At 37.5% G+C, this 13,417-nt stretch overlaps 1 protein-coding gene across 2 annotated transcripts; it reads right to left on the bottom strand.

The window, feature by feature from the left end:
* Positions 1-191: 191 nt before the first annotated feature.
* On the bottom strand, positions 192-13,130 carry phf11 (PHD finger protein 11). Of its 2 annotated transcripts, XM_077579135.1 has the most exons (12): positions 12,925-13,130; positions 11,236-11,340; positions 11,018-11,151; positions 10,904-10,941; positions 10,748-10,824; positions 7,669-7,691; positions 3,854-3,909; positions 3,609-3,688; positions 3,249-3,342; positions 1,943-2,077; positions 1,796-1,867; positions 192-421 (listed from the first exon to the last, which is right to left on the bottom strand). In XM_077579135.1, the coding sequence occupies exons 1-12, from the start codon at positions 13,033-13,035 to the stop codon at positions 345-347; spliced, it is 1,002 nt and encodes a 333-aa protein (XP_077435261.1). In that variant the 5' UTR covers positions 13,036-13,130; the 3' UTR covers positions 192-344. The 2 variants fall into 2 exon arrangements, with proteins under 2 accessions (XP_077435261.1, XP_077435260.1); XM_077579134.1 differs by lacking the exons at positions 7,669-7,691; positions 10,748-10,824; positions 10,904-10,941; ... (1 more) ...; positions 11,236-11,340; positions 12,925-13,130 and adding an exon at positions 4,792-5,639.
* Positions 13,131-13,417: the final 287 nt, after the last annotated feature.

The following is a 13,417-nucleotide window of genomic DNA, read 5'->3' as shown; positions in this document are numbered from 1 at the left end:
GGCTTCTCACTAAATCTGCTTTGTGAAATGGACCGCAGGTGTGATATGTGTTACAAAGCCGATTGCGCGAGAGGAACACATGAACGCAATCCAGTCCTTGCACAAACCATTCCCCCAAAAATGTGTCGGATGAGTTTTCAAGCGAGGACCAAAATGGTTTCTTAACAGGGGTCAGTGATGTAAACCAGCTCTGGGAGTAAACGGACAGAGCCAAATGGCTGCTTTAATTAAAGCACAAAAAAAATAAAATAAAATGGTGGTGACAATAGTATGCTAAAATAAGGCTCGTATAAAATGTTTGAAATGAGAAATGTGTTGATTACCATAATGCAGCAAAGAGGCGATCAACTCCTCAGCAAAGACATGACTTGCTGCATCGCTGCCAGTGACTTTTGCACCAACACGTGTTTCTGCTCCATCTCTATCAAAACCACAAAAGGGACATTAAGCCATAATGGCATTGAAAAATGCATACATATTCATATTCACAGAACATACATTACTCAATATATGATGAAGAAAATGGGACTCTCAGACTCCGACATTTGTCTCCAATGCTTACAAAACACTACAGACACTTATGTTCATGCTTTATGGTTATGTACTCCGGTTATGTATTTCTGGACTAAAGTCTTAGAAAAACTTTCCGCTATTTTGGACTGTAGGATACCTTTATCTCCAAACTTGTGTTTGCTAGGTGACCTAACAACAACTGACTTACCACATAAACAATTTCAATCTACACTTGTAGCCCTTACTATCGCTAAAAAAACAATTCTTGTTAACTGGAAAAATAAACAAACTCTGAATATCGACCAATGGTCTAACCTCCTCATAAATCACATTTTAATGGAAAAAATATCTGCCTCAAATAAAAACCAAATATCAAAATTTATAGAAACATGGTCTACGTATATAGAATTTTTTAACCTAATTCTGGTTACTTAATTCTGTCTGTTGGCGAGAGCCACTGCATCGTGATAACTTACATTGATGTTTCTGCATTTGGCAATTTATTATTATATTATATTATTAGTATGGGATTTTTTTTAATGGACTTTAGGTGAACTGATGAATACACACACGCTCGCACGCACGCACGCACGCACACACACATACAAAAAAAAAAAAATATATATATATATATATATATATATGTATATATATTTAATTAAAAAAATTAAAAAAATTAAAAAAAAAAATATTAATTTTTTTTAATTTATTTGTTTTTTAAAAAAAAAAAGAAAAAAAAAAGGAGAGCAATGATGATGTCAAATCGAATGAACAATACTGAGCTCTAGAAAAAAAAGAAAAAAGAAAAAGAAAAATGCATACATAGAAAAAAAAGTCATAATATATCAAAACAATTTTTTTAACCTAAATTAATTTGTAAAATTGCTTTAAAATTCATAATGGGGGTAAACATAATTGAGGATAAAGTGATATTACAAAAATTAGCCATAAAACAAAAAGTTGTAATAAAAAAATAATTCTATATGAGAAAACGTCAAGAACCGTATTCCCACCATTAAGTAAATTACAGAAACTAAGGTAATTTTACTCCTTTTCTGTGTGTGCTATTAACCACTAATTTATTATTCGATATCCTTGGATTCTCTGAATTGTGCTTGAAATAAAATGTTTCATTTGAAAAGTCATATTTATGAGGTGAAAAAAACTCATTTTAAAGTCATGAATGTGAGAAATATGATCAAACGTGATTTAATGCGCACAAAGTGTCATGTTGCACTTCAGCGCTCCATGTAGCTTGTCGCTAACATCTCAATCACATCACCTGTTAGTTGTTTTCTCAGCAGCTGTGTCATTTTCCCAGAAGCCATCATAACTTTGAACGCCACGTCCAAATCTGCAGAGACAAGCGGCACACGTCATTTCCCGCCTGCTGCGAGGCCATCGAACGCTCGCATCGACGCTCGCTCGCCTTCCTGGCTGGCCTGCTCCTGCTGGATCCTCTGAGAGACGTCCTTCATGTTGGTTAGGAAATGGCTGAAGATGGCGTCCGTGCATCCCGCCATGTTGCAGTGTCTCCAGAAGGTGGCGGCGTCCAAGATGGCCTCTGTGACATGTTATGTTTGGTTACAGGGGAAACGATAAGAGCGGCGGGTTCACAACGGGGGATCTCAAACTTGGGGTTGTGCCAAATGGCAGACAATATCAGTGGTATCTTAACGAGTTCGACTTGCATTGTAATTAAGCTCGTGCAATTTACTCGTACTGTATACACAAATGCTAACGGCAGAAATTCACACTTCCATAACTGATTTTTATTAACTTTTTCACTTTGGACTATGACAAAAAACTAAGCCTGGCTAAAACTTTCAGCAGCGAGGGGAATCATTTTGGTTAATATATGAACTGCTGTGTTCATTTTTTTAGTGTATATAATCATGAAGGAATATATGGTGTGTGTGTGTGTGAGACAGAAGAGATGGACAAAAATGTGCAGTAAATCCTGATGCAAGTCATTTTATACCCTGATAATATATTTATATATCCCAATAGAGTATTTTTCTTTAAAGCGACATTAAAATAATGGCAATTCTTTGGGATCATTGCTCTGATTAATTTAGATTACCGGTAGTCAGGTGTTGTGGTATACAGAGGTGGCAAATTCGGGTCCGGAAAGTAAAAACCCTGCCATAGTTTGGCTTGGGCCACAGGTGCTTCTAATCAACCAGCAGGAAACCCCGTTTGATTAGAGAACAAGCACCTGTGGCTAAAGACAAACTATGGCAGGGTTTTTCTTTCTTTCGTTTTTTTTACTTTCTGGACTTGGAATTGAAACCTGTGTTGGTACCATGACAACAATATTTGGAGCACTCAAGAGGCAAGGTGCCACTGAATTATGTCACATGACCTAAAAAAATATACCCTCTCTTGTATATGGGTCGGGCAGCCAAACAAACAAAATATCCTCCCTATGCTACATTAGACATTTTGAATGTCTGAAATGATAACATATTCCATAAAAAAAAAGTTGTGATTGTCAAATTCTTTTGTTAAAATATGATTTCATACTCTTGTTAAAATGTGAAATATTTGTTTGATTTAATTACTTTAGGACATTACAGCTTTTTTTCTTTCTCTAAAAATAAGAATTTGTTATTGTAACATTCCATATTTTTTTGGCTTAAAAAAAATTACAGATTAAAAACGGGGGGAATCTCCTCTACCCAAAAAGTTTGACAACCCCCGATCTACAGCGTGCCATGGCATCATATCTCTACCTTGGCCTTTCTCAACTTTCACCTCTATCACATTGGTAGACGGCATCCGGTTGGAGGTCTTCTCGGGATCAAGCAGACTTTGGGAATTGGCAACCTGAGGGAACATCGGCGTTAGAACATGTTGTAATACTCTACTAGCTGGACAACTGAGAATAGGGAAGCCAGTTGCAAACTTTGCTACAAATTATTTTATGAATTATATGCGTTTCTAAGACTGACACTTAGAACCTTCTTTGGCAAGAAGCTAATTGCATTTGTCTTACTTGATTTGTAGCTCAGCACACAGAAGCAACATGTGGAAGTGAAACATGGCAGTCAGTCAGTTTCACCTACTCCTGCCATGATACGCTACGTACTTACTTGCCACGGCTTTAAGTTGAAACTTTCGTCTAAATCGGAATCCTCGATGGGGGCTAAAATTTGAGGAGGCCCATCATCACCTGTGGAAGAAAAAGGTATGGCATCCAATTAACGTGGTGACATAATGCTGTCAACTGATGCAAAAGAAGGGGCAGGGGACACCAGAGCTTCACAGTGGCAGGACTCGAAGCATTTCAAAACATCTTACTATGGTTACAGTATATGAATTTTAAAAAAGCCACAACCTGAACTTGACGAATCTGACATAATCTTCATTTTTTTGGAGGACATGCTGGCCTGCCTGCAACACACAAATGTTCCAACAATTCATAAAATCAATTATTCCTTTATAGATATGATGCCCACTTTCAATATCTGCAGGCCATTGGTACGGGTCTACAAGGAGGTTTTGGGGGGGGGGGTTCGAGAGAATGACTGTGGGCTCAATACACTCTGAACTTGTACTCGCGCACTCATGTAGTATGCATGCATGTGTGATTAAATGTTTTAATCTGGATGAGAGCCAAGAAATTAATAATTTTGTTATACACAAATTGGGGGTGTTTGATTTTTTCCCCATACTGACAACAATACAAGTATTCACGAATTGCAATCAACGAGTACTTTTAATACATAAAATTTCAATTAACACAAACGATGATTGACAAATGAAAAAATAATAATAATAATGATGATTCACTGATGTGTCAAACCGCGACACTGCCAGGATATTATCTAACTTCTGTTGTCTCCTAAAATAGAATTCTGCATTATTACCACGGACTTGTTTATGAAAATCCGAGATTATGATTACAATAACAGAGCCGTCGCGTTGATATAACGTGTTTCTGCATAGGACACGACCACCGTCTTATGCGACGTTTTCATTCAATTTTTATGGGAAAACAGAATGGTGGTGAAAAAATGATTGTCGCAAATTCCCTATTACTACTGCGTTTTGGCACACTGTTCGGTGTTTAATTTGATGGGCAGCTAAATCGGAAAAACGTGTGGCGCTCGCTCGCAGCATCTATTTTTTGTTACCTCGAAAGATGTAATAAAAAAAAAAAAGCCCATACAATTCTAAGACACAATCTACATATTAGTTGGCAACATACTACTTTTATCGGGGAGCAGAAATTTTCTTATTCGGTATAATATGACCAGTGAAAGAAAACCTAACCTTTCAGAGGATGCATGTTGTGAAGTTGTCTCTATTGCGATCCTCTCTTCATGTGCGGTTGTCTCTTTTGCGGTCCTCTCGTCTTCATACAACCGGTGTAACCTTTTTGTAATGGTGTGTCTTGAGGGAATCTCATACTTGCGGTCATTTGTTGCGATTCTAAAAACGTTTCTCAGACCGACATCGTCCACAACACTGATCGGCCTGCAGTCTGTAGCTAACCACTTCGCTATGGCATTTGTCAGATCCTCGTGCCTTTGTTTCTCTGCAGTTATCCCGCACGTTTCATTTAACGGAGTCAGCCAAAGATCGGGGTCACCCGTCGTTTCCCTATATGGATTTCTGACATCAACGGTATGCAAAGCATTCAGATGGTATCTCAGACTGGACGTACTCCGGTGGTAACTCAAGCCAATATCGCAGTGCCTGCAATACGCTTTTCTTTTGTCGATTTCACCGTCTGGAAGAATTTTAAAATAAAAATGTCCATTTAAAATTTCCACTCCCTTCCCCATGTTTCTTGCTCCGCGACTACTTCTCTTTCACGGCTCCAGTAAGCATACACACACAAAAAAAACACGTGTTTACTTCAGCTCCAGCCAGTAGTAGTACTGTGATTGCCGAAGCCGGAACGATTTTTCTTGAGATTAATGGGCGGTTTGCAAACCAGCGTTAACATGCATTACCGCCACCTACCGGACTGGAGCATACAACAGCCAAAAGGCGGGCCACTGAAATTTCATTATCCTTCATTCGATTATACATCACTATTAGTGCAAATATCAATGGCATCAGATTCCCTGGAACAATTGAAGCTAATTAAGAATCAAAATAATGACATACTGTGCGCAGCGCCATCTTTACCAATTTTCACCAATGTACTTAATCACTGTGACAGAACCCAGCAAGAACATGTGACTGTCCAATTTCACTTGTTTTCCTGGTCTATTTTGTAATACATTTGCCATGTGGCATCGTCAAATATTGCCGTAATTTAGATAGCATTTCCACTTAGAAATAAAGTCACAATATTTTTTTTGTTAGCGTTATTATTTATGCCTTTAAGAAAATATTATTGAGTAGTTACTTTTTCCTTTGTTATGAAAGTGTTTCGCAGTACAACACACCTAACTGAATATTGTATTTTACATTTTCTGAGATGTATATCTTGTTCAAGCCGTGCCTTATGGAAGGAATGAAACTGGCGCGCAATAAAAAATTGCTCAGCGTGGTAAAAAGATAAATGATGATTGATCAATAAGGTAGATAAAACTGAAAGTGAAAAGATTAGTTAATTTAATATTAATAATAATAAAAAAAACATTTGTAGATTTCATTTATGAAATTAGTACTGGCCCAGTTGGGTCAGCAATCAGCATCAGCAAACTTCAGGTGGCACAGTCACGTAGTGAGAAAAGGCCTATAACCCTGTATATATGCTGTTATGGATTGATGGACGAATACACGCTGCAGACAATACACATACAAAACTGTAATTTGAGCTAACAAGGGACTGCCTTTTCAGAGTTGACATTTACCTGATAAATCTACAACAGGTAGATAGGTTGGTTTAGTTTAGTTTTCACAGTACCATTATTCCCCCAGCTCACTGGAACTGGCAGTTACAGTTGAAGAACTTGCCTGCCTCAGTTTACAGCACTTACCCACACTGCTAACCAGTGATTTGTTGCAAATCACATGGAAAAGAATGCAAAAAAAGTTAAACAAATACAGTCCCTTATTAGGGTATATACAAACACACACACACACACACACATACATATTTTTATTTCTCACTATCTGACTTGAAATCAGACTAAACGTTATCTGTTGTAGGTCAATTAGGACTACCAAAATTTATATTTGCCAAATGTGAGGATTAGCGGTTCAGAAAATGGACTGATGAATACATGAGAAGTTTTTTACTTATTTTTATGTCCAAATGTCCCTTTATTTTCTTCAGTCAAATGTTTACATAAAATAAAATGACTAAGCTTTTAAACAATTTGGGAAAACCCTGATGATGTCATGCCTTTGAAAGCTTCCTATAAGTTTATTGATAACATCTGAGATAATGACTAACTTTTATATATTGGCGATTGTTACTTATATTGTGTAAAGTACCTCGATACCAGTACTGAAACGATACCATGGCAAATACTTGAAACATTCAATAAAAGTGGAATAATAATTATTGCTAAAGAACCTTAAATTGTTTTTATTTGAATGAAAATTTTATTCGGTTAGTCTAAACAATTAATAAAAGGAAGCTAATTAGAATACATTTCATAGATTAAAAAATACATTTTGAACATTTAATCACTTCTAAACTTGGATCTTCTTTATCTTTGTTCTTGGATGCCCACTTTTTGACAGCGCTGTAGCCTATTGCAGCATCCTCATAAACTCTGTCCAGTCTTTTGAAAAGGTGTATTAGTGGTTCCCCTTCCAAAACAAGGAACTCAATCACAGTCTGATTTCACATCAGTCAGTAAGAAATAAAAGCTGTGTCTTTAAGCGTATGTAAACTGGTGGAGATGTGGAGAATACCCCAACAGTGCCACTCGTGCTACATTAATGCAAATATATTAAACGCAGGGGTGGAGAATTTCTCATGATATGTTACGAATATTTGGATTTTTTTCCTCTCATTTTTCTATAAGAGTTCCCATCAGGGTTTATTAGCTTGAAGAATTGCATCATGGGCCGCATGGTCCCGTGGTTTGGATATGATATACAAAACCAAGTGTTGCCCACCCATGTGTTAAACTGATTGCAAGCGAGCATGCCAGGCCATGCATAGCGATGTAACACACAACAAACACACACACAGATAAAACAAAACAAAAAACAAGTACTACTTTTAGAAACACTTACATGTCAGCGAGAATCGTCTGTCTCTGTTTCAAAAAAATGGGGAGGGAAAGTAAAAACACAAAAATTATCATAAGAAAAAAATACAAATAAGAGTGCTCAACAAATGTAACAGTGCCGTGAAAAAGATTTTGACATCTTCTTAAATTTGTGCTAAACTTTCTTACGTTAATGCTCAGCATCATCAAATAGATAGAATGATCAGACACATATAACCCATGTAAACATAAAACACAGTTCATTAATGGCGATTTTATATAAGGGAGAAAAATAATAATATTGAAAGTGTAACATTATTAATTCTTTATTTCATATTTTAACCACGTTGAATTTAGTTATAGATGTGTAGAGCAGGTGAAATAATGTTAAACTCAATATAACTCGACCTTGGCCTATCTGTTATCTTGTTTTGGTCTCAATTCCCTTTCCAGTGTCTTGCCTGAGAGAGCACACACACACACACACGCTGTTCCCACTACTATACTACTACTGTCAAGTTCAATCTGTTTACTGAGAACATATTCTGTTTTGAGAAAATGCACACTGAGAATCTGTTATGTCTGAAAAATGATCAGGTGCAGATCAACATAACATATTGTGAGAACCAATCTGTTGTCTTATTCAAAGGGGAGGAGAAGAGGCGTTTTTGTTTCAAACTTGGATTGTAATAAAGAGCTGTCTCTCAAGGGTGGGGGCACGCACTCTTGGATGGCACTCTTTACGTGATATTCAACTGTGTGACCGGAGATCTCTGTATTAAATCAATCTTTGCAAAGAGCCTGTTCACGGGAATCTCAACATTTGATTTATTTGAACACGCTAAAGTTTATAATTTAAGGGTTTGACAACAAAAGCTACCTGGCCCTGTTATGTTTTTTATTTATTTTTATTTTACTGCAATGTTGTTACTTTTACACCAGCTGTAACATGCCACACGCGTTCCAAAAAGTATAGTTTGCGTTTCCCATTGATTTTGTGATTTTTTGGACAGCTTCTGCTTCAATTTCTTTCCTGGATGTCAGAAGTTCAGAACACACTCCGAGAGCTGCTGTTCAGATGGGAACTGCCTCCTAGCCTCATATCTCTTGCTACGGCCTCCTACAGCTTTTGCTCAAGGATGCTTCAAAGGTTCTCACTAGGGTTGCTGGTCAGGGGAGGATAAAACACCAAATATAAATGAAAGTACTTGGGTTGTAGTCCCAGGTGGGATAAGTAAGGAATTATTTTCTCCCCCCCCCCCCACCCAATGACGTGAAATTGTCACATTTGAGATTCCAGAGTTTTATTTTGAAATGCAACATCAATATCCATGAAGATATTTTGTTCAAGTCCTAAGGTAGCCTATCCCCCCAAAACTGGACTGGTTCCAAGATGATTACGGAATTAATGTATATTATTATTTTTTTAAATCAAGTGTAATTGCAGTCATGTGTGGAAGTTTAATATTAACTTCCTGGGTGCAATCCCAAGCATGACTGGACTGGCACAAAAAATAAAAAAATAAAAATCAGCCGGGATTTTGGCTTCGACCATGTTACGTGCACGCATCTATGCATAATTGCAATTTTCTCTGTAACTAAGAAGTCATTGTTTATCATAACATCCAAAGTCAATAATAATAATACAAGCTGGATCAAGTCGAAGTGAAAAGAAACGTTTACGGCAGTCCAGCCTTAACCCTGATCAAGTCCGCAGTCTGCTTAAGTGGACTGGTTGCACGATACAATGATTATAACATTATTTTAAATCCAAAGCGTTGGCATGCATGTACGTTGTAGGTGTAGGGCTTCTATTTTTGAAGTGGCTCGTTGGCAGGGTCTTATCTGAATGCATAGCATTAACATAATCTGCTGGCTTGACTTGTCTTGTCTTTCCGCGTGCAAGCTGGCATGACCGCAGTCAAATTTCCCAAATCACACTTGAGTGAAGTTAGCCACAACGTCACGCGTTTAGCCACATTTAGCCAGGATTTGAAAAGTCGGAGGTCTGCTTTATATCAATAAATTGAATAACTAAATATTCATCTATGTTTGGCAGTAATCATGACATGATGTTATGGATATCCAGTAAAAAGCCAAGTGCTCCGAAAACAGTCAAACACATACCCGTGGTCTTCAGTAGTTTCATGTTTTGAAAGATCGTCTTTCTTGTCGATTTCCCTCTCGTTTATTTTCCCCTTCCTTTTTACACGTTTTACATTAAAACATATTGTTCTCCTCATCGTGACGAAGACAGAGGAATTTGTCAAACCATTCAGATTACACTTGACGAGCTGGGTCCTGACTAAATGAACTTATCGGCACGGGCGAAACAGACTTCAAAGTTGCTCGCCGTTTTGCATGTCTCATGGGCTGGGAGGTTACTTTTGGTGAAAAAAAAACGACGTAATATTCGCGTGTTCGTCCATTGCCGGTCCTCAGAAAGATCACTACACTTGCTACAACTCCGCCACTACATTGCAAACGACGTTTAGGTGCATATCGCCATCTACTGTACAAGAGTGTGTAACACTCATGTCCCCACCTTTGCCATCTGTTTGCCTAAAAAAAATGTAAAAAGTATTTTCCTCACACAGCACATAAGTCAATTATTGCAATTTTTTTTCACTCAAACTTAGAAAATACTAACCAGTAAACTTGTACACTATAAGATTTGTATGAACATGTACTTCAGGCTTATAACTGTAAGCCACTGTATTTAACAAACGGATTGCAATCTGTTTCATGTTTGAACAGCATTGAAATCAAATTTTAAGGCTTAATGTTCCATTAATATAACATTCTTCCATGCTTCCATGTGTGAACCCTAACCCTAAGTAAGACATTTTGTTGAATATTTCCATCAAAAATTGATGTTTAAAAATCGTTTCGGCTGCATGTTAAATCGATACGAGAATTGCGCGCTTTAATAATGCGATATATTGCCGAATCGATTTTTTTTAACACCCCTATATATATATATATATATAGTATATTCATCAATAATACAATATTTGAAATATTCCCGTGTTAGAGCACGTTAAATTGTGCAGTATTTGTAAGTGAATCAATATGTACTGTAAGAGTCAATCTAACCAACTAACCTTAGTTGGAGAACTTGATTTAGTGGCTAATCCAGACGGGACAACGTCACATTCATCTGAGGACGAGTCACCATTTCCTATTGATTAAAAACACACATTCCATTATAGTTATGTCAAATTCAGCTCACAATGTAAAGGAGGATGGCCAAGACTTACTCTGTTGTTGATCTGCACTGTGCTTGAAGCAGAACAGCCTGACAGGTGCAAAAAAAAAATATATATATTTTTTAATTTTGTGGATGAACACCACCAAAAGCTGACTGAACTCACACATATTTGCCCTTGACGTCATCCACAACAGTTTTGGCCACGTCTTCCACGGCGCAAGGGTAGTGGTAGCATTTCTGGCATCTGCTCACCTCACAACCAACCGTGGCACCTTTTCTCCTACATTTGGCACACAGCTGACAGAAATAATTGATCACATTCAAGTGTTTTTGAATGTGTAATGATGACCTTTTTTTTTGGAGAACATATTTCTTAACTACCAATTTGCTTCCACGTTTCACCTCGCCCCTCACATCCTCCGCATCAAAACCGAAGAGGTCGTCAAACAGAGGCGAATCCTTGCAGTAAATACCTGAAGAGAACAACTGCCACGCAGAAACAACATGAATGAGGATTAGAAATAACGTTTAAAGGGGACACATTACGGAAAATTTATTTATTTTTTTTTAAGTAGCTTGTCTTCCCACGCATCAAGTTTGAAAATTAAACATCATTGTTAGCTGCTTATTTCAGACAATGTTTCTGTGAACGAGCCACTTTCACTTCAATATTTGGTAACACCCAATACCCATAACCCGTCATATTGGCAAATGGCAATGAAAGTCGTACTTTGCATTTGCTTGAGACAGAACCACCTCCCAAAAAGGTCAACAAGCGGATGTTAAGTATGCTGTAATAGTTTGACAACATTGTGCCAGAGATTTTAAACACAGTGGAATACAAAAATGTGTTGATTTTGAGACTTAAGCTCAGTGAGCATCTGAAGCATTACTTGTGCTTTTTTTGTGAGGTCTCTGCAGAAGAATGTCAATATGATGGCAAAGAGTGTAAAAAGGGTCATTTCACTTCAGATGGCCCAGAAAAAATGGAATTTTAAAATCTCACCCCATATAATTTCAGTGCAATTTGGTGTAGCAGCAATTCATAACAAGGAAAGCCAACATTTCAAATTCAAGATTGCTAAGATGTCGTCATTTTATTTTTTTCCACTTTTTCATGAAAATGGGCATGATTGCCAAATGGCCTTTTCTCAGCAACCACTGGTCTGATTTAAAAGACCAAGGTATGTTTGGAAAGAGGAAATAAAAAATAATCCATGTAGCCCAAGGTGTAAACTACAACATGTAAAAATAAATAAATTAAATTAAATTTAAAAAATGGAAGGGTTTTCTTTTCTTCTTCATATTTGGCAGAAATTGGAATAAAGTATGGGGTTTCCCTCACAACTCCTAGTCAATCCTGTATAAAATGTGCACACAGAGGCTACATGTTTTTAGTGAGTTAAGTTCTCTAACTTTTTATTTTTTAGCTCTGGCTACTTAGGACAATCGTTCTCAGTTTCTCATTTCTCTTACTATTTTGTAATAGCATTTATCAAGAAAATACAATTCGAAGCATAGACTATGGGTGGACACATAGATATGCAGGCTACATCCTGTTAGCTAATGTTTACAGATGTAAATTTGAAGTTCTTAGTTCTCAGAGGAAGAGCATAGTCATAATTTGTATTTCCTGTGTGCTGCATCAGCATAGCGGTCAAGAGACTGGCTAAATGTAATACTTCACAGCGATGTGCAGTAGGTTGGCCTACACCAGTTTCATGTTTCATGTAGCCTAACTTATATTTATAACATAAATGTTATAACAGTAAACCTAAAGAGGTTTAAACAGGATTTTCATGCTAGGAAACGGTCCTGAGAATACAAATGATTTGGACACTTTATTAGGTACACTTGCACAATCTCATACAAAAAGTGTGTCAAACTAAGTTTTTACTAAGGAAATACATTTGATTGACATTTATTTAGCTTGGGGGGGGGGGGGGGGGGGGTAATAGACATCGTTAAATGAATGCCTCTCCTCTGACTGTCAAAAAAGCTGAGCCTCCTCCTGATATATTCCTTGCGAATGCTAACAGAATCACACACTATAGTATTTATCATATTTACCAAACAGTTCTGATGAGCCGTGACATCGTCTTTGGTTAACAGTGCAGCGGTTGTTTCCGTCTCTTCAGCCCTTTGACAAAGCACGCAGACTAACTTCTGACTGGGATGCATTTTAACCAGCTAGTCTACCACACTTTCGTTTCTATTTTAAACTTTAGCTCTTGCGCCCACGGCCATCCACGTCCATATGCTCATAGATAGACAGTACACGCCCCATTTGAACCACGTGCCTGCGGCGATGCTAAGCTAGGAGGGGCAGAGACATTGAGATATTGTGCTGCATTTATCGTTGCACAAAATGCCCTTTTCTATTAAGCGGTGTAGCAATAACCTTGAGACGAATTATGTTTGCCTTTCTCTTCTTTCTGTATTGCTGGGGGGAAAAAACTCCTCGAAATTGGTTGAACAAAAACGAAACACAAACGGGCAAGTTATGATTTGACTTTAATGCCTGAGAACGTCACCCCTGCCAACATGGCCGTCGCATACTTAC

The sequence above is a fragment of the Vanacampus margaritifer genome, chromosome 11, assembly GCF_051991255.1.
Source record: "Vanacampus margaritifer isolate UIUO_Vmar chromosome 11, RoL_Vmar_1.0, whole genome shotgun sequence".
NCBI lineage: Eukaryota > Metazoa > Chordata > Actinopteri > Syngnathiformes > Syngnathidae > Vanacampus > Vanacampus margaritifer.
Note: the sequence above shows the minus strand (reverse complement) of the source record. Positions and strands in the feature narration are given on the sequence as shown.